General features: G+C 47.8%; 1 protein-coding gene across 1 annotated transcript in view; it reads left to right on the top strand.

Annotated features, from left to right (window-relative positions):
- Window positions 1-22,076, top strand: part of RFX8 (regulatory factor X8) — a 51,351-nt gene that overhangs the window by 11,379 nt on the left and 17,896 nt on the right. The window contains exons 3-6 of the mRNA XM_043470412.1: window positions 14,087-14,197; window positions 15,220-15,273; window positions 18,967-19,080; window positions 20,633-20,783. Coding sequence (XP_043326347.1) covers window positions 14,087-14,197; window positions 15,220-15,273; window positions 18,967-19,080; window positions 20,633-20,783 — 430 coding nt within the window. The remainder of the gene's footprint in view (window positions 1-14,086; window positions 14,198-15,219; window positions 15,274-18,966; window positions 19,081-20,632; window positions 20,784-22,076) is intronic.

Below are 22,076 nucleotides of genomic sequence, written 5' to 3'. Positions count from 1 at the left end.
ACACTCTGAGCTGAGGTTAAAGTGGAATGGTTTCCCCAATCCTCCAGCAAGGCTTCTCATGAGCAGACTACTAGGAATGGGGACCTCCTTTTCCTCCCTCCCCTCTCCCGCCACCTCTCTGGGTTTTGGGAGAAGTAAAAGTGGATGGAAAATTTCTACCACACATCTTCACATTTGGGGGCTAAGCAGACCCTTGTCTCCTGGTTCCCCTGGTGGCTTCTGCAGGGCAACCCTTGAGAATATTCTAGAATGCATCCCTGGCTTTAGTGAATGACTCATTCCAAAGCCTGACTGCCCATCCTGGGTCCTTGCTAGGCAGAATCTGGGGCCTCTCACCTGTCAGCTCTTTTTTTTAATGAGGACCTTTTTTTTTTTTTTTTTAAGTTTATATTGAACTTGTTACACTAGTGCTTCTGTTACATGTTTTGGTTTTTTGGCAGTGAAGCATGTGGGATCTTAGCTTCCTGACCAGGAATCAAACCCGCACCCTCTGCATTGGAAGGCAAACTCTTAACCACAGGACTGCCCGGGACGTCCCCTACCTGTCAGCTCTTTATCACTTGTGGCCAGCGTCTGGCTGTGGAAGCTTCTCAGCCATAGTTGTCTTGAACAGGCTGCAGGTGTGTTGGAGCCAGGGCAGCGACCACACGCCTCAGCCTGCCCCCAAGGCCACTGGCCAGCTGTCTCTCGTTGACTTGGAGTCCTGTGCCCAAGCCAGACATTGAACGCAGGGGCCTCAACATCAGTCCTTGACGCTAATTCTTGAGTCTTCTTCCCCAGGGTCTGAGGTGATTGGACCACCCCATCCTACCCACTCTTCACAGGTCGAGGGGTGATCTGAGGGAGCCCCGAGGGAGAGAGGCTCTGAGGGAGCTGTGAGCAAGATAAGGCCTGAAGGAGCCCTGAGCGAGCAAGGCTCTGAGGGAGGGCTGGGGGAGGGAGAGTCTGGGGGAGCACGGCTCTGGGGGAGCTGGGGTGAGGGAGGGTCTGGTGGTCCAAGGGAGCTGTGGTGAAGAGAGGCCCTGAGGGAGCGCTGAGGGACAGCGGGTCTGAGGGTCTGAGGGAGCTGTGAAAGAGAGAGACTCTATAGGATCTCTTGATGAGGGGTGTTTTTGAGGCAGCTCTGAGTGAGGGAAGCTCTGAGGGAGCTGTGATGAAGAGGCTCCGAGGGAGCGCTGAGTGACGGTGGGTCTGAGGGAGCGCTGAGTGAGGAAGGGTCCTCGGGAGCTCTGAGTGGAAAAGGGTGCGAGGGTGAGGGAGCTCTGGAGGTTTGCTGCTCTGAGTTAGCTCTGAGGAAGAGAGGGTCTGAGGGAGCTCGGAGTGAGGGTGGGTCTGAGGCAGCTGTGAGGGAGGGAAGCCCTGAGGCTCTGAGGAGCTCTCTCCTGTCACTTGTGTTTCGTGTCAGTTTAGGTTCTTCTTCCTTGATTTGGCCTCATGACTTTGGTGTTAATTGTGCCAGACCTAAAGCAATTATACTCCAATTAAAATATATGTAAAGTAACTATGGAAAAAAATAATGTTCCAGACCTGCCCTCCCCTCCCTTTCTGAGCCTCCACACCTGGTCTGGCGTGGGCGGGGGAAAGTGAGGAAGCCTTCCCGTAGGAAGAGGTAGGGTCTGAGGCAGGCAGGAGAAATGTTTCATGACACGCCAATCCTCCCACTTGGAAGCTGAGAATAAAAGAGAGAGGGAGGCAGACCCAGAGACATAGAGAATATGGATGAAATCATCACATGGCCGCCTGGAACATCCTGCCTTCCTGCTCTGTCGTTTTGTAATTTTACCAGGATACGGGATTTCCCTTTTTAACAGTCATGCACTTGGATACTATGTTTGTCACGGACCTTTAGACAGAACAGACTTCTGGTTTTTAAAAAATGTAATTGGTCATAGATATCATATCAGTGCTAACAGAATGTACATGAGAAAGATAGTGGGTAGGGAGGGAGGTGGGAGGGAGGCTCAGGAGGAAGGAGACATACGTATACTGAGGGCTGATTCATGCTGATGTTTCACAGAAACCAACAGAATGCTGTAAAGCAAGCATCTTTCAATTAAAAATAAATAATTTTTTTTTTTTAAAGATAGTGGGGATGGGGACTTCCCTGGTGGTGCAGTGGTTAGGACTCTGCCCTCCCAATGCAGGTTTGATCCCTGGTCAGAAAACTAAGATTCCACAAGTCACTTGGCATGGCCAAAAATAAATAAATGATGGGGGAAGGAAACATTGAGTCAGAAATAGCTCTCATTTAATATTTTGTAACATTTGCTAGCAAAATCTTTCAAATGAAAAGTAAATGAATAAACTTTAAAATGAAAATGCCAATCACATTGGAAAAAGGTAACTAGCATGATGGACTGTTCTGCAGTGTTCGTAATTCCCTGTTTTTAGAGGATTTTTAATGACAAGGGGAAATGTTTACAGTACAAGGTAGAGGAAGAAAGTGGGAAGCAGGGCTGTTAACACGGGAATTGTGATGATGCCTGTGTTTCCAGTGTAGACTTGCAGAAACCACTTGCACAGTGAGGCTTTGGGAAAAAGTCAGGCGTGAGCTGCATTGGGGTTTACGTGGTGGTTTCCTTGGAGTGGTGTGTTTCCTTCTTTATACTTGTCTGGTTATTCCAAATTTCATTTATTTATATTTTCTTGATGATTAGAAAAGAGGGAATACAGTTTAAACATGGCAAGAGATGAAGCTGAAAGTTCTATTTCTAAATTTTCAAATTGCAACTTCAAGTCTAACTTATTTTTTTAGCTCGTACGCTTGGTTTTCCCTGATCTTGGCACCCGGAGGCTGGGAACGAGAGGCAGTGCCAGGTAGGTTGATCATTTTGGTTTTATTCTAAATGTTAAAAACATACATCCTGAAAAATCACAAAATGGATGACCAAAAAGTGCAAAACTAAACAAACTATAAATATCAACTCTTCCCAAAGAATTCCCATAATTAGATTAAATTCCCGGTGCCTGATACAATTCAGGTGATGCCAGAACCGAATTTGAGTCTCTACCATCTCAAGAGATTGTGTTCAAGTACAAAAGTCACAGTGTATTTTTCTGTTTCAACACTCTCAGTGTTTAGACATGTAAATGTCTGATAGTTAAGTAATGATATCCCTAGAACAATAAAACTATTTTAATTACTCTTTGAACTAAAATTGCTAAGTGTTCCATCTAATTCGCATATTTGAATTATATTCAAGAGACTAAGGTACCCAGGTGATATTTTTAACACAAAAGGAAATTCCAGCATTATCGGGTGCATCCTGTTATAATTATCACTCAGTTGTCATTGTTACTTGTTGTTTGTTTTAAATCAAGAAAAATCAGGAGAAATCAGTGAGAGCAAGAAATCACTAAGAAGGGACAGAAGCCAAGTTAAGGGAAGGGCTTGCCACCCATGAAGGAGTTGAAGGCTTGGGAAGTGTTTGCCAAGTTAAGCATTGGGCAATAGTTAATTTGAAAAAAAGTTTTGTTGGGCTGCCATGAGCCCATACAAGCTGCTGCCTTTCCTGGGCTTAGCAGAGGAAGAACCGAACTTCCTTCTGGGGGTTTGAGAACCTGACTCCATTCAGCAGAGGGAACACTGGCGTTGGTCTGCATTTCTTTGAGAAGGTCGATGGCAGAGACAACAGGAGGATTTCCCTATGGCATCTCTCAGATTCAAGTGTCATAAGTCGGGAAAGCAGAGGAGGACATACGTGAGCTTGTTTCAAATCCGGTGCGTGTGAGATAGTATGAAATGGTCCACCTACCAGAGCCCGGGCAGGCTGAATGGCTGATTAGCTTTTCCTTGATAAATGGGGTCAGTGATGAAACCCAGAGGACAGCTCTAAGTCTTCCTTGGCTAGTCTGTCCTGTCTCTTCTCTAAAGCCCACTTAGTGGTTGGACACCATCTTTAAGATGCTTTATTAAGATGGTGTTTAAGACCATGTTTATTTTTCAGGTATCATTACGACGGAATCTGTATCAAGAGAAGTTCTTTCTTCTATGCCCAGTATTGCTACCTTCTGGGTGAAAAAAGGTGTCCCAGGTTAGTAACTGTCACTTAGGTATTTCGGTCATAGGTCACAGCCTGATTCGTATTAGGACCATTTGTACTTGAGTTGACTCAAACTGGCTCTTTGGCTGTTGTGCCAGTCATCCTTCTTAAGGCTGGAAATGTGCCCATCACATCAGCATGCCCCTGACATGGGCAGCGCCAATCTCTGCCAATGTCATCTGCCAGAGAAATGTCTACCGCCTTCACTTCCTCAGTTACAGTTCATTTTCACCATCATCTCAACAGCCAGGGCCATTTTGCACTGTCTTTGTTCTTCTCCTCTGTCACGTTTGACAGAATTGGCCACGTCCTTCTTGAAATTTCCTTTAGCCCTCAGGACTCTGCGTCATCCAGTCCCTTCCCTAGAATGAGCCCTTCTTGGTCTCCTGACCTCTCCCCTCCCCACCAGGGCAGGCATCTCCCAGAGACCCGAAGCTTCATCATTAATGATGTTTTTCGTACACGTTGGCCACAGGGCACCGCATTCTTTTCTGTCTTTCACCTACCGCTCCCTCCATGGACGAGTCCTCCTTCTGAATCACTTCTCCTGCTCCTCATCTCACCCACCCCTGGAGATGTTCTGTTTGGCCGTCTCCTGGATGTTTCCATCCAGAGGACCCACTGGTACCTCCCACTGAAGGTGGAGAAATTTAACTTAATTCTCTCCCTCCCGTCACCTCAGCCTCTTGATGTCCTCATTTCCATCTATGATCCCAAGAGATGGAACCTATGTAGAGGGTCACCCCAAAGCCCTCCCTGACTCCCTCGGGTCACAAGTCCTGTTAATTGTCCCCCCTTCTGGGTCTCCTGATGGCTATTTCTGGTTAGTTATTTCCTGTATGTCCTCATCATCTTACATCAAGATTATTTGCATGGGTCCTGTATAAACTCCCTCTCTTCACCTCACCACTATCTGAACACAGCCATGAGACTAACCTGCCCCCCGTTCTTCAGTTTTTCTCTTTCTTGCTCAGAAATCTCAGGAGCTTGCTCTTACCTCCTGCGTAGAGCCTACAGCCCGCTCTTCCCAGACTGGTGTCCGTCCCCAGCTCCTTCTGTAGGCACTTCTCATGCATGTTGCCAGTTTCTCCCTAATGCACAGCCTTGGTTTCAGCCATGCTGGCTTTGCTCTGGGGACATCAAATGCGTGTCTGTCTTGGCTCCCATCATCCCGTCCTTGCAAGACGTCATACCGTCTCTCTCAATCCAACTATCAATCCAACCGCTTGGATGAATCCCCAGGGAATTACAGAGTGGAGAAAACCATCTCAAAGGGTTCCATGTTGTGTGATTTCATTTATAAAACATATTGAAATGACAAAGTTTTTTTTTCTTTTCTATTTGAAGGGTAGTTGATTTACAATGTTGTGTTAGTTTTCAAGTGTAGAGCAATGATTCAGTTATACACACACATGTATTATTCTCTTTCATATTCTTTTCCACTGTGGTTTATCACAGAATATTGAATACAGCTCCCTGTGTTCTACAGTAGGACCTTCTTTATCCATCCTATATAATAGTTTGCATCTGCTAATCCCACACTCCCAAATCCATGCTTCCCCGACCCCACTTGCCTTTGACTACCTCATCTGTTCTCTATGTCTGTGTCCCTGTTCGTGTCTTGTAGAGTAGTTTCTTTGTGTCATATTTCAGGTTCCACAAATAAGTGATCTCATGTGGTATTTGTGAAAAGACAAAATTTCCTGATTGGACGACAGCTTCCTCCTTGCCGGGAGTCAGGGACATCGGGCTGAGGGAGCGGGGTGGGGTTTCAGGGCAGAGCCCTGGTCACCTTGTGATGGAGCACACGCACTGCGTCTCATCCGTGGTGTTGGGTGCAAGCATTTCCATAGGCGAGCTACATGCTCACATGCAGAAATGAGTTTAAGTAAAACTTGGGAAATCCGAGTAAGATCAGTGAGTTTGTATCAGTGTCAAAACCCAGGTTGTGACATTGTACTACAGTTTGGCAGGATGTCACCACTGGGGGCAATCAGGCCAGGGGTAAAATGGAGCTCTCTGAATGATTGTTTTATTTTTTATTGGAGCATAATTGCTTTATAATGTTGTGTTAGGTTCTGCTATACAGTGAAATGATCATGTCAGCCATAAGTATTCATACATCCCCTCCCTCTTGGACCTCCCTCCTTTCCCCTCGCCCCATCTGCACCCCTCTAGGTCATCACAGAGTGGAGTAAGTCAGAAAAAGAAAAACATCGTATATTAATGCATATATGTGGAATCTAGAAAAATGGTGGTGATGAACCTGTTTGCAGGGCAGGAGTAGAGACACAGACATACAGAACAGACATGTGGACACAGCAGGGGAGGGGAGGGTGGGGTGAATTGAGAGAGTAGAATTGACATGTATATACTACCGTGTGTGAAATAGATAGCTGGGGCCTGCTGTCAGCAGGGAGCTCCGCACGGTACCCTGAATGATTTCTTAACTACTGCTACCTACATTACAAATCATGCATCAGGCCTGACCCTTCAGTCCAGGAAAACATGTGATGACAGGTCCTAGGGAGTGGCGAGTCTTACCCTGAGTCTTCTGCTGACATCCATTCCCCTGTCGGCAGTTAGGGTCTAGAATGTCCCTGAGTCTCAGAGCCCTCCTCACTCTGGCCTGTGTGTGTGTGTGTGCACGCACGCGCGCTGTGTGTGTGTGTGTATGTTGAGGGGCCGGTGTGGGGGGCGGGGGGGTTGGACAGGTAGCACAGGTGTTCGCACGGTGCCCTAACCAAGCACCTACCCCTCTATCCTTGCACAACTGGAAGTAGGCTGCCCCTCGGGCAGGTTGCTATGTCCGCCCAGGGCACACCCTCAGGTCCCGCTGTTAAGAGCTCGCTAGCATTCAGAACCCGGAGGGGATCCCCCAGCCAACCACAGACCAGCATCTTCCTTGTACCCCAGAGTGACAGCTCCAGTGAGCCAGGCGCTTCTCTGAGGGTGCAGCCAACTGAGGTCTGATTTACACTTTCCTGCTAATATTTGCCTCAGGAAGGAAGAGGCATCTGGATTTTTCAGGGGCATCTTTTTTTTTTTTTTTTTTCTGGACCTCGTGTTAAGGAAAGAAATGGAAACCACGGATGAGAGCATCAGCATAGAGATTTGGCTGGGAGCCAGGCTGGTGGCTGGCCGGAGTCCCTTAAGGGACTCTGGGGGTTTTTTGCTTTCTCATCACTGCCACCACCAGGCACTGCAGAAAAAGCAGGTGATCTAATTAAAATCAGTTTAGTCTTGAGATAAGCCCCTGTCTCCTCCCTGTCTCCCCATATTGTCCCTCCGAGCCCCTTCAGAGGAGAAATTCTACCGTCAGCTCTCTGCCACCATCCACCCCGCCCTCTCCCCCATGCCAGCGGCTTAGCAGGAGGACAGGATCCCTAGCCAGGGACCTCTTTCACCGGACTCTTCACAGGGGGTCCAGGAGCAAGCAGACCGGGAGTCCCGGTGTCAAAACAGCGTTTGTTTTCCCCGGAGGTGAGGGAGGGGCGGGCAGGGGGTGGACGACCGTGTTGTGGTGGATCCCACTGAAAACTGCTGAGGCAGCGTTTCCAAGAAGAGACCAAGACTTGATTTGCAAAACCAACGAGCAGCTTGAGGCTTTTTTTTTTTTTTTTTTTTTTAAGGAAAATGACTATAAATATGCAGCGTGTGCCAGATGCGAAGGAGTCCTTTCCCAACTCCAGGGTACTCCCTGCCCTGCTCCCCTCTCCAGGGTAACATCTCTATACAGGGAACAGACCTCCCCAGATCCCAGTCTTGTTTAGCTGGCAGCTGGACTGAGCCCTGGACCAGGGTCTAAGCGCTGACCTAGAAATTCTTGGAGAATGGAGGCCAAAGTACAAAATGCTCTGTTATCGTCAGGGGAAGGGGAGGGAAAAGGAGAGAGAGCGTGTGAGTGGTTGTCACATCTAGAGGACCGGCTCTGCTTAACATGTTTATTCTCCACCTCGTAAGCAACATTCCTGGCTGACATGTCACAAGGAAAACTTTGTCATTTTCCAAATAGATGAGTCCCTGGTCTGTCTATTGTGACTTCTGAGATTAGTGGGACAGAGGCCCAGGTTTCTCTCAGGACATATGAAAACTAGCCCTTGCCCTCATCTGTCCTCAGTCCACACGCGTGCACACCCACAAACACACACACACACACTCACTCACTCACTCAGCTTTTCCAACTTAGCATATTAAAAGCCTGTAAGAAGCTTCTAACACTGGGCCTTCCTGAGTTGCGCCTGCCTTTGTTCTCTGAGCCTTTGTTCCTCTGCCAGTTCATGCGCTCAGGGGGCTGCCCGGCAGCCTGCAGAACCCAGGTCCTTGGGTCCATGGCTGGCTGGTGGTGCCCAAGGGAGCAGAGGGCTTGGGTTTATCTCTCACATTCATCACCCTGGGAGGGTGCGTTCAAGGGAGCCGTCAGCCAAGCGATTGTGGGCACCGCAGACCCAGAACATCACGGTGACTCCCATGGAGCCTTTCCCGTGGAGCCCACGTGCCCCAGCACCTGCAGGAGGTGAACCCTCCTGGGGCCAGCCCTCCCCACACAGCAGAGCTCTGCCGAGTCCCGGGCGGCCTCCTTCTCAGGTATAATCAGGGGTCCAAGTTGCAACCCGCACTTGGGCCATGTCCACCCCGTGCTTTGCAAGGCTGGTTAGAACTTGTTAAGGTTTTTTTTTTTTAAAAACATAGGCATTACCTGGCTGTTGTCTAGCAGCTCTCAAAACATAGGTGTGGAAGATCCCGCCCTGGACTGCACCCTTGCTGGGGGGAGGTTTGAAAGCAGGTGAAGCTCCCAAAACATCTCACCTGTTCAAAGCACCCCTCACATCCTCCTCTCCAGCCCAGACGCCCAGACAAGGCAGCGTGCCGTCTGCTGAGGAGGCCTGGCTTCCGGTTGCTGTTTTCCCTTGTGAACGACTTAGACTTTCAGCAGTTTCAAAGGTGTCCCGTTAGATCATCATTTTGCAGTTAAGTTGCTCATAAAAATCTAATGGGAATAGACTTAAGCAATGTAAAAGCAACAGCCCCCAGCACAGAAAATGAGGAATCCACACCACTTAGCCACACTCAGCCAATCCAGTTTAAAAAAGAAGGCTGTTCTTCCTAAATGGGAAAAGAATGGAAAAGAATAGATACGTGTATGTGTGTAACTGAATCACTTGGCTACACACCCAAAACTAACACAGCATTGTTAATCAACTCTGCGCCAATATAAAATAAAACACATAACCAGCAAGGACCACTGTATAGCACAGGGAACTCTGCCCAACATTCTGTAATAAGCTAAATGGGAAAAGAATTTGAAAAACAGCAGACACATGTATATGTATATATATATGTATATATATATCTGAATCACTTTGCTGTATACTTGAAACTAACACAACATTGTTAATCAGCTATACTCCAACATAAAGTAGAATTTTTAAAAAGACAGTTCTTCTTTTCCACTTTGTTTCAAAACCCTCGCATCTTCCTTTGCCCTCCTTGTGTACATCACTTATATCACACACACGTGTGTCTTACAGCAGTGGTCCCCAACCTTTTTGGTACCAGGGACCAGTTTCATGGAAGACAGTTTTTCCACGGACCACGGGTGGGGGATGGTTCCGAGATGGTTCAAGTGCACTACATTTCCCGTGCACTTTATTTCTATTATTACTGCATCAGTTCCACCTCAGGTCATTCAGCATTAGCTCCTGGAAGTTGGGGGACCCCTGTCTTAAAAGACGGGAAGAGTGGAAGAGGTAATAGTGATGAAGATGTGAAGTCAGAGCTGGATTTCTGGCTCTGTGAGTTGCTTCTTGTTTCCTGTACATAACTGGGGAAAATAATGAATTATTATCCACTACCTAATGGATTGTTGTGAGGAGTAAGGGGGAGTTAATAAGGCCCTTAGCAATGGGTAAATGCTCAGTATATTTTAGTCATTAGTGTCATTGTATGTGTAATCAAAATTATATTAAATAGAGCTTTTTGCAATCATAAGACCTACTGTGATATGAATACATACATTGACTATTTAACTTGAGATATAAAAGTATCAAGTTGATAAAAAAAAATAAAGTGGGGAAAAAAATATATCAAGTTGAGAGACTTCCCTGGTAGTCCAGTGGTTAAGACTCTGAGCTCCCAATGCAGGGGGCACAAGTTCAGTTCCTGGTTGGGGAACTGAGACCCCACATGCCGCACGGCATGGCCTAAAATTTAAAAACCAAGTTAAGGGTGTCTTACCCAGGTTCATTCCCTGGGTCAGGAAGATCCCCTGGAGGAGGAAATGGCAACCCAGTCCAGGATTCTTGCCTGGAAAATCCCATGGACTGAGGAGCCTGGTCCTCAGTCAGACCCGAATGAGTAACTAACACACACTCCTAACCAAAAACAGAGTCGTTGATTCATGTTCTTTGAGTAAAAATGGAAATGAAGTCCTTCAACGATGAGAAGATGAAAACACCTTCCCTCCGCTGTCTGAGGCTGAACAAGTCTGGGACGTGAATTCGGTTTTATTACATTTTTATCTTCTTACCTGTGCAATTGCTTCACATTGTTGTTTCACTGCTGTTAGGATGATTTGCAGGGGCAAATGATGATGCCAAAATGATTCAAATGAAAGTCTAGATTAATGACAAATGATGTCAGAACCTGAGAATGTGGATGCAAATTGTAGTTAGGCTAGAAGAAAGCTACATGCCAGAAAGTGTATTAAGCTAACACAACACTTGAGATTTTACGGGAAAAGGAAAAATAAAAAGGCTGAGTCGTGTGGCATATAATCATGTCCCAGCCCTCTTTACACTGGACCCTTTTTAGCCAAATTGATTGTAAAAGCTAATTAAAGTGAAATGTGTTTTTCATGCGTCTACACTGTGCTAAGTGAAGCAGACAGTCTGCAGGACCCAGAACGGACCCTGACCTTCCTCTGACCCCCTTTGTGAGGCTGGGAGAATCCGCTAACCTTCATGCATGCCCTGGAGACTCTGAGCGAAGGTTACAGGCTCTGGGGGTTGGAAAATTTCTTTTAGTGGTGGGAGATTGTTATTGTTTACACGCTGGTTGGTATCCAGCTCTTTACAACCCCATGGACCATAGCCTGCCATGCTGCTCTATCCATGGAATTCTCCAGGCAAGAATGCTGGAGTGGGTTGCCATTCCCTTCTCCAGGGGATCTTCCCAACTAAAGGATGGAACCTACCCCATCCTTCTCCTTCATCTGGTGTAAAATTGAGGCTCTCAGAGCTCAAGTGACAGAAGGAAGAGCAGCCAAGGATGCCCGTTCTGTTGTGGAGTTAGCTGCCACCTCCTTCCCCAGCTGGCCCTTGCCTGTCCCCCAGCAGTTAAATCTTAACCGCCTGGGCCCTGCCTGTGTGGCAGGGGCCAAGGGGACAGCCCGCAAGGAAGCCAAGTGACCTCTCCCAGCCGACTCACCTCCAGGTAACTCCTGCGCCCTGGCTTTCTGCTGTGGTGATTTGGCATCTTTTTTGTTGTTGTTCAGTCACTAAGTCGTATCTGACTCCTTGCAACCCCATAGACTGTAGCTCACCAGGCTTCCCTGTCCTTCAGTATCTCCTGGAGTTTGCTCAAATTCATGTCCATTGAGTCGGTGATGCCATCCAACCATCTCATCCTCTGTGGCCCCCCTCCTCCTGCCGGTGAGTTAGCTCTTTGCCGCAGGTGGCCAAAGTATTGAAGCTTCGGCTTCAGTATCAGTCCTTCCAATGAATATTCAGGGTTGATTTCCTTTAGGATGGACTGGCTTGATCTCTTTGCTGTCCAAGGGACTCTCAAGAGTCTTCTCCAGCACCACAGTTCGAAAGCATCAGTTCTCCAGTGCTCAGCCTTCTTTATGATCCAATTCTCACAGCCATACATGACTGCTGGAGAATGGACTGACCCAAACCTAAGGTCAAGGGAGAGCTCCTGGGACTTTAGAGAGGCTTGGAGGGGATGAAGGATGAAAGCCGTTTTCCTCCACTTCCTTCTAACTACCACCCATCCCAGGCCATCCCTGCCTTGAAGACCGTGCACTTGAGTCCAGAAGCAGAAGCAGAGTGTTGGCCTGCTACCTCATACCACATACACAGAACTGAATCTGTTCTCCATGACGTAGAGAATCTTTTCTCCAATATGACATGTGAACCCACGCAGTGCGGGGACATGGACCTTACATATTATTCCTTCTCAGTTTCCTTGTTCTGTGAAAGTGCCCTGCCCTATCCATTGACTCAGAGAATGTTATCATTTCTGAGCTGATCATTTCAAAGCCCCAAATCAGGAAATAGAAGACTTCATTGGCATGATGATTTTTCTTTTCTCACCAGAGCAAGTTCTACCCATGAGGACATCATATTCTTGCTTCTGAAGGGAATAAACTTTTTTTTTTCATTTATTTTTATGAAGGGAATAAACTTTAAAAAAATAAATACGTGGTTGTCATAGTTATACAAATGAATTTAAAAACAAAAACTTTAAGCAGGTGATAATCAGCAGTTGTGGAGAGAAACTTGGAGGAGGGTTTAGAAATCAAAGGTGTGTGTGTGTGCTGTGTGCTCAGTCGATTCTTTGCAACCCTATGGACGGTATTCCCCCCATACAAATAACCTCACTGCAAAAGAACCTTTATGCCTGAGCTCAGAAATAAGGGTCTAACTAAAATTATTTCTCTCTTATCTGTTATGTCACAGTGGAGACATTGTTGCCTTTGAAAAGTCTACTAATTATAACCGCATTCTCCAAGAAGAAGGAGCAGTGAGTGTTGAATAAAATAGATTTGCTATGATAGACCCTGAAATATTCAGTAATTGTTGAATTAGATGCAATTGTTTTCCTGTGTATAACGTTATTATGGGCAGCCCTTAGCCACTCACCCCCTGATCCTCAAAATGATGCTGGCTGATAATGAGGGAGCATCTGGTGAGGAGGAAGCCCGTGGCTGTTCTCAATGGGCGCGGCAGAGTGCAGAACTGAGAAAGCCAAGGAGGATATCCTGACCCTGAAGCTGACCCAGAGCAGGCCATTAGGTTGGAGAGGATGAAGGGGACTCCCCTGACCCAGGTGCAGTCCAACAGGGCAGGCTGTGGGGCTCAACTTCCAACTTCCCAGGAATGCTCTCACCTACTCTATTAAAATGGAAATTATTCAAAAGACGTCAGGGAAATCCTGAAGAAATCATTTCAATACAGTCCTTCATGCAAATCAGGAGCAAAAATGCCTCCCCTTGTTCCGGGGGTAGGAGTAGGGTGGGGAGGTAAAAACAGCAGTGTGGCTGACACAAGGCAGGAATATTGAATTCACTTTTTGCCATGTTGCCTTTTTCCATCCTTAATGAAAATGTTTTACATTCTGTAATCTATTCTTCTAAAGGAAAGTCAGTGCCCCTTACTTCCCTGGTTCGTTCGGCCCTGAGATTTTTATATATGGCTGACCATTTCTGTAGTCCAGGGACGGTGACCCAGACAGGAGATGGTTTTAGTTCAAGGGTGGACAACCACGTAGACAAGCATTGCAGAATGTGTTTATGGCACCGGATTTTTCATAGGTCGTCTTTTTATCGTTTGTTACTACACAGCATTTGTGGGCTTCCCAGGTGGCACTAGTGAAGAACCCACCTGTCCGTGCAAGAGACAGGCGTGGGTTTGATCCCTGGGTCAGGAAGGTCCCCTGCAGGAGGGCACGGCAACCCGCTCCAGTGTTCTTGCCTGGAGAACCCCATGGACAGAAGAGCCTGGTGGACTACAGTCCATAGGGTCCCAGGCAGTTGGACACTACTTAAGCTACTTAGCATGCACACACGCATACAGCATTTGTGATGCATAGCCACCTTGAAATATTAAATATGTGAAATATTAAATCCTAATTACTCCCTGATGACTAGAGAGTATAGCCTTATAGAGGAAGGTTAGTATCATTTGCAATGAAATAAGAGGAAATAGTTGCTGGAATCAAGAAAACTGCCCAGGTGTGTGGATAAAATATTAACCTATAGTAGCAATGAATAATTATTATCTGACTTAAAGAAATAATCCGTGTGAAAATGGTTTTAGGGTGACAATCATTCACCGATCAAGACAGAACCCATTGGATCCCCTTTGTCTGAATTCAGGAGATGTCCATTCTGGGAGCAGGAACTGGCAAAGAAATACTCCTATCAAATGGTAGGCTTGGGACTTCCCTGGTGGTCTAGTGGTTGAGATTCTGTGCTTCCACTGCAGGGGACATGAATTTGATGCCTGGTTGGGAAGTTGCACATACTGCAGTGTGGGGGAAAAATTGTTTTTTAATGGTAAGTTTGCACACATCAGGAAGACTAATGCTCCGTGCCTTGGCTGCCTAGAGCAGTAAATGGCTTCTTAGTCTGCCAGTGGTCACAGTTGTACAAGATGGAGTAAGATTTGCCTTCTGCCAGGCCCGTGAGGACTGTCATTCCCTCTCGGGCTGGGTGATGGTCAGGAAATTCAGGGCTTTTCCTCACGCGCTATAGAAAGACTCCCCCTGGGATCATGTCACATTCTAGAATGAGGGTCCCCATCACAGAGCAAGAAACAGGTCTGTGCATTTTTTAGCAACTGGGTCTGGGGGCATGTGGAAGGGGAAATTGGGCTTTAGAGGGAAAGGTGGCAAAGATCGGTAGTCTTCAGAGTGGGTAGTACAGACCCGGAAATAAATGAGTTATGGCATCAAAAATGAAGTGACTTCAATTTTAGTTGAAGTTATTCATTACTCCACATGAAATGAAAATGTCACTCAGTCGTGTCCGACTCTTGTGACCTCATGGACTGTACCCCACCAGGCTCCTCTGTCCATGGGACTCTCCAGGCAAGAATACTGGAGTGGGGTACCACTTCACGTAACTCTCAGTAAAAACACACAGCCCCAGGAAAGAGTTTGGCTGATGTCACAGCCAGATAGTATTATTGTAGGGCCGGCAATGCAGGAGACCTGGGTTCAATCCTGGGGTCAGGAAGATCCTCTGGAGAAGAACATGGCAACCCACTCCAGTATTCTTGCCTGGAGAATTCCATGGACAGAGGAGCCTGGTGGCCTACAGTCCATGGGGTTGCAAAGAGTCGGAGACAGCTGAGCGACTGACACACCCTAGGGCTTCGGCAAGGTCTGTGAGAAGCAGGTAATTCTAGAAGTGGGCTGCAAGCTGAAATGACTCTCTTTATTCTCCTAGGTGGCCTTTCTTGCTGATGAATACTGCAACTGCTGTCAAGACATTTTGCAACATGTGAGAAACCAAGAACTCGAGAGGGTAGGGTTTTATCTACAAAACGCAAGCATTTATGACTTGTTCTTAACCTTTCGGCTTGAAAAGACCCCTCAAGGGATGTGGACTAGGAATTCATCGCACTAAAGTGCTTAGAATGCAGCTGTTTTATAGTCAGTAAGCTCTTGAAGGTGATATTTTTATTCAGTTTAATCATCTGGAAATTTTCCAAGGTGCCCATATGGATAATTTTACACTTTAAATATAAACTCAGCTATTTTTAGATCCTAATTCCAGCTGATCTGAAATAAAGTACTGATGGCTCAGTGGTAAAGAATCTGCCTGCCAATGCAGGAGGTGCAGGAAACATGGGTTCTATTCCTGGGTCGGGAAGATCCCCTGGAAGAGGAAATGGCAACCCACTCCAGTATTTTTGCCTGGGAAATCCCATGGACAGAGGAGCCTGGTGGGCTACAGCCCATGGGTTCCCAAAGAGTTGGGCACAATTTAGCGACTGAACAACAACAAATTTATTTACCCTGGGATTCTCAGTGATGGTTTTCAGAGCTGTTATTGATACATGCTAATGCACTAGAAGCAGTTCGAAGCAGGGTGCTCTGACACATGGGAATCATCAAGAGTGGATTGTATTCTAGAATTGGCCGTGAAAGGCATGAAGAAATCCTTTAACCATTCTGAATCCTGTCTTTTACCATATAAAATGAAAATCCAGAGAAGCAAGTACACATTTAAATGAAAAGTCTTCTGAAGATTCAGTGTTCTAAGCACTTCCGCTTTGCGAGATAATGTTTACTCAGCTTGAAGTCATTTCTTGCTTTGTAGAAAGCACTGGCCTGAGGGAGGGACCAGACTGTCTTCAGAGTGACCCCTGGCCTATTAACACCATGTTATAAACACTCCCCAAGTTGAATATCCAATCCACTCCTTGTCTACAATGCTTCATCAAGTACTAACTGAATTCTTACCCTGTGACCAGCACCGTTTCCAGAACAAAGAGGGTATTCCCCTGGAGGCTTGAGAAGCTGATAGTCTGGTACTGAAAGGAACAGTGTAAGCCAATGAGTGTGATACAGTATGGAACGTTCTAGAACACAGTGTGATTGGACTGTTCTGGACTTCCAAGGGAAGAAAAACAGAGACGCCTGGAGAAGTTTCCCCGGAAGAGGCCATGTTGTTGGTGAGTCTCATAGAAAAGCAGAAGTCCAGCAGATGCTAAATGGGGGAGAAGAAGGATTCCCTGAGGACCGCATGGTGTAGGCAGAGGCAGAGGGTGGTCACAGGCATCACAGCACAGGAAGGTTGCTGGGACCGGATTTATTATCTCACGGCCCCTTGGGAAACTCTGACTTATTGAGAAGATGGTGGGTTGGCAGTGACATCAGATGCCATATTATGGGAGCCGAGGGTGGGGAGGAGGCTCTGCCACAGTCCAGGTGACAAGGAAGGAGGGCTGGGTCGGGAACAGTGACAATGACACCAGAGAGAAAGAGGGACAAATCAGAGAAATATTTCTGTAGCAGGCGAATCGGGACGGATGACTCGGAACGTGGGAGGTGGGGCGAGGGGTGGGCTGAGACAGTGCTGTCTCATCCAGACCCATGAGCCCCAGAAGCCTCCAGCCTGGGGGTCCAAGGATTACTCCACCCTGCTCAGCGTTCTTGGCTGTCTCATTAAATACCTGAGTCTCTTTGGAGATGTCTTCTCTAGAAGAGATTTTCAAATCAGGTACTCCGGGTCAGCGCTCACAACCTACACAGAAGAAACAGCTTACAAGTCTGGGGTGCTTGGAGGACCTGGGGTGGGACTGTGTTGGCTCAGGATATCTGAGCTGCAGAAATCTCAGAAGGCTGGAGTCTTCCTGAGCTGACAGCTCGGATGGGCCACCAGGTCCACATGGGAGGAAATAAAGAAAGGACCCTGCCATTTTGCTCCTCAACAGAAGTCTTTAAAGAAGGCTCCTTAGGCTCGGGGAAGAATGGACACATGTGTACGTGGCTGAGTCCCTTTGCTGCCCACCTGAAACTATCACAGCATTGTTAATTGACTAGACGCCAATACAGAATAAAAAGTTAAAAAGGTGTAGCTGGCTTTTAGGAGGTACACTCAGAATAAAGTGGCAAATACACTACTTATGGAATTATAGGCTCTTTTACCAAGGTTTATAGCATTAACTCAGATCGTGATAAAATGCTGTTTCACTTTCAAATGAATAAATATTTTGCTAATAATACTAAAAAAAAAGAAATGCCTTTTGTAGCATCACACTGGCTCCCTTTAGCCGGCAGCGTCTTTAGTCAAAGCTATGGTTTTTCCAGTGGTCGTGTATGGATGTGAGAGCTGGACTATAAAGAAAGCTGAGCACTGAAGAATTGATGCTTTTGAACTGTGGTGTTGGAGAAGACTCTTGAGAGTCTTTTGGACTGCAAGAAGATCCAACCAGTCCATCCTGAAGGAAATCAGTCCTGCGTATTCATTGGAAGGACTGATACTGAAGCTGAAACTCAATACTTTGGCCACCTGATGCGAAGAACTGACTCATTTGAAAAGACCCTGATGCTGGGAAAGATTGAAGGCGGGAGGAGAAGGGGACAACAGAGGATGAGATGGTTGGATGGCATCACCGACTCAATGGACATGAGTTTGAGTAAGCTCCAGGAGTTGGTGATGGACAGGGAGGCCTGGTGTGCTGCAGTCCGCAAAGAGTTGGACATGACTGAGTGACTGAACTGAACTGAACTGTTGTAGGTGAATTCCAACATGTCAAGGAGGAGGCAGTATATCTTTGGTTATATATGGTTACACATCTTTCTGAGCTGAAAATAATTGATGGGGTCAGTCAGTCACTGAAAATGCATTCTGAACTCTGGTTTGTACCCTCAGGGTCCGATCTTTGTCCTACTGTAATCAGGAGAGCCCCCTTGTTATCATAATCAGCCTTCCTTCTAGAAAACTGCCTCAGGACCAGTCTTCCACCCACCCAGCAGGTGCTCTCTGATGGATGTAAAATCCCTTCTAAAATGCAGCTTGGGAGACTTCCTTAGTGCTCCAGTGGCTAAGACTGTGTGCTCCCAAGGCCAGGGGCCTGGGTTCCATCCCTGGTCAGGGAACTAGATCCCACAAGGCACAACTAAGAGTTCTCATGAAACTGGAAGTGTTAGTCTCTCAGTTGTGTCTGACTCTTTGCGACCCTGTGGACTGTGGCCCACCAGGCTCCTCTGTCTGTGGGATTCTCCAAGCAAGAATACTGGAGTGGGTTGTCATTCCCTTCTCCAGGGGATCTTCCCCACCCAGGGATCAAACTTAGGTCTCCGGCATTGCAGGCAGATTCTCTAACATCTGAGCCACCAGGAAGCCCTAAGAGTTCGATTGTTGCTGCTAAAAGATCCTGTGTGCCACAATTGAGACCTGGAACGGGTCTTAATTATATTACAAATAAATTTAATATTTATTAATAAATAAATATTATTTATAAAGTATTTATTTATTAATGAGATTTATTTACTTAGATAAACATTTTTTAAAATAAAATATGATACATTAAATACAGCTTGGAAAAGCCGACAGGCAAAGCTTAACATCAGTTGGAATGAAATTAATCCAGTTACCATTCAGGTTTGATGAGCTGCCTGTGGAGGACTGGTCTCGCCAGGCACAAAAGCAGGGTTCAAAGCTATGTTCTGTCCCTTGCGTCAGGTGGAGGACTTGCTGATGTCCTTCTGGAAGTCTCTGCAGCAAGACGCAGTGATGCTCCTGTCGCTCCCTGACGTGTGCCAGCTCCTTAAGTGCTACGATGCGCAGCTGTACAAGGTAGGCGGTTCCTTCCAGGTGCCGGCTTCTGTCCTGTCCAGAAACTGGTACCCAGTGCTGGGGGCTTCCCAGGTGGCGCTGGTGGTAACAAACCCGCCTGCCAGTGTGGGAGACACAGGAGAGGTGGGGTTGATCCCTGGGTTCAGGAAGATCTCCTAGAGAAGAAAATAGCAACCCACTCCAATACTCTTGCCTGAAAAATTCCGTGGACAGGGAAGCCTGGTGGGCTACAGTCCATGGGGTTGCAGGAAAGTCAGACACGACTGAAGCGACTTGGCATTCACACACTGGGGTTAGAGCCACAGCCCTCACGCTCTGGGGTGTCCATGGATCTCAGATCCTCTGAGGAATCAGTGGTGGGGCCAATGGACCACGTGCCTTAGATCTTTCCCTAAGACTCAGTTTTCCTTTCTGAATTCACTGAGAGTCCGAGTGACCTCGTGTAGAGAAAAAGCCAGTGAGTGTGCTACAGTATGGGAGGTTCTACAACACAGTGTGATTGGGCTGTTCTGGACACCCAAAGGAAGAGCAGAGACGCCTCAGAGGGCTTCCCAGAGGAGCCCGTGTTGCTGGCAAGTCTCGTAGGAAAGGAGAAATTCTGCAGACTCAAAATGGAAGAGAAAATGCCTGGTGGAGCACGTGGATTCTGGGAGGAGCACGTGGTGCCGGCAGAGGCAGAGGGTGGTCATAGGCATCACAGGACAGGAAGGGCGCTGTGACCGGACTTACCTCACTTGCCCTGTGGGAGACTTGGAGTTACCGAGGAGACAGTGGGTTGGCAGCGGCATTGGATGCCGTATTATTGGAGCAGAGGGTTGGGGGGAGGCTTTGCCACAGTCAAGGTGACACGGGAAGAAGGTTAGACTGAGGGATCCGATGACATCAGAGAGAAAGAGGGAAGGACACAGGGTGACTGGTGGGTCCAGTGAATCATTCATTTCAGTGAACCCCGAATTGAGTCAGAGTCCTTACTGTGATATTTTAACAAAAGAGGACTTTTTAAAATAGGCAATTGGAGTCGTTGCTTTCGATTGTACACAACTCCTGGGGTTTGTAGGTTTGTTTTTTCAACTCTGTGTCTAGAATGATGAACTGTGGTTTGGGCATCAATTATATATAATTTCTGGAGTGAAAATGTGCTTTCCTTAAGCTTGTCATGAACTTTTACCTTTTATTTTATATTTGTTTTTAGGGGGGAAAAAATCCAGGGCTTCTAAATTTTTAACCCAAAGGTTGAAAACTTGAGGCTGGGTTCAGCCCTTAAAGATTTTGGTTTGACCTCAAAACCAAAACCAGTCTTAGCCAACATTCATGTTGTGTACGTTTGTGAATCGGTCCTCAATATTTTGAAATCTTTGAAAGAGTTCTGATTCAAGCCTCTCCAGCCTGATGTCCTTACCCAGTGGGCAGCAGCCAAGGCTCCATGGTGGCTGCGTCCTTAGCTGGGTGGGGGCCCCTCTCTTGGCCTGTGGCTCGCATGACCCTTGGCCTCTTGTGACCAGAGGCTGCCAGCGCGGGCTGGCGTCCACATGTCTTGTCACTTCTGTTGTAGGGAATTGAGGACATTCTCCTCCATGACTTTTTGGAAGATGTTTCTATTCAGTATTTGAAATCTGTCCGGTTGTTTAGTAAGAAATTCAAGCTGTGGCTCCTCTCTGCTCTGGAGGGCTTTCCAGCCCTCTTACAGATCTCCAAATTCAAAGGTGGGTTTCCATGGAGAATGTGGATCCTGTGAATGCAAGTGAGGCATCTAGCTTTCCACATGGGGTAGGTCGTCTCCTCTTTACTGCAGCCTGGGGTATATAGGATCTTAGTTGCCCAGCCAGGAGCCAAACCTGCACCCCCTGCAATGGAAGCATGAAGTTGTAACCACTGGACTGCCGGGGAAGTCCCGCTCTCCCCTCTGGGGTCGCTTTGCCCTCATGAGCTGAACTGCAGTCCACATGTCCTGCGCTTCGGCTTTCTCAGCTTTTCCTTTAATGCCCATAAGGGAGGCGTGTGTTGATCCATCCACACCCTCTTGCCGATTCCCCAAGCAGGGCCAAGGGGCTGGGGAGGTAGCAAAGGGCAAGGGGGAGGCCAGTTGTGCCTCCGGCCCTCTCCAGCCAACTCCGGGAGGCAGCCGCCGTCTTTGACTCACTGCCCACCCAAGCAGGGCCAACGAGGGTCCTGGCCTAGCGTACCCCCACCTCCCTGTGCTCTGCTCAGGCCCCATGAGGCTCCAAGAGTATCGCTCCCTCCTTAGAAATTCCTCCCAAGGCCCAGCTTGCCCACACTCCAGACCCCCGGACGGTCACGCCCCCGTGGAGTGTGAACGCAGGAGGCTATTGGTCTGCTCAAGCCTGCAGCGGCTGCTCCAGGCCTTCCTGAAGCTGACCGTTAGTGTCTCTCCGACACCGTGGCCCTCGTAAACTCCAGCACACGCCCACTGGACGGACAGTGTCTTTTATGGTCCTGGAAATACCCTTGTTTCTCCCTCCTGCCTTTGTGAGGTTCTCCATCATCGCCTCTAGCTCTCCCCGCCCAGCCCCACCCTTCCTGGGCAGCTCAGGCCTCTCCCGGCGCCCAGCCCTCCCCACCTATTCCCCTCCGCCCTGCGAGTCCGCCTCCCTGGCACCCTGTGTGTGCCATCTCCCCCGAGGGCCCACAGAACAGACCATGACTTATCTTCACCCCCTGGCGCCCCCAGCACCCCTGGCTGCATTCATCCCTGTTTGACCCACTTGGAAACTCACAGGCCCAGGGCGTGTGATCGGCAGTCAGGAATATGGCAGGAAGGGTCCCCCAAAGAGAACAGTGAGGTCTGGTGTGTGCTGGACCCCCAGGACAGGGGTCCAGTTTTCCGGTGGCCCCTTCCCCACCTGCCCTCTTCCTGCCCCCCAGCTCTCATCCCTCCCACCCAGGCTGTTCAATAGCTTCCACACTGATGGTCCTGCCTCCAGCCTCACTCTCCTTGGTCACACGGCCCTCCCCTCCCATCACCCCCAGCACCCCTG

This window comes from Cervus canadensis, chromosome 5 (genome assembly GCF_019320065.1).
Source record: "Cervus canadensis isolate Bull #8, Minnesota chromosome 5, ASM1932006v1, whole genome shotgun sequence".
NCBI classification, from domain to species: domain Eukaryota; kingdom Metazoa; phylum Chordata; class Mammalia; order Artiodactyla; family Cervidae; genus Cervus; species Cervus canadensis.
The sequence above is the reverse complement of the archived record's forward strand: the minus strand, read 5'-3'. Positions and strand labels throughout refer to the sequence as shown.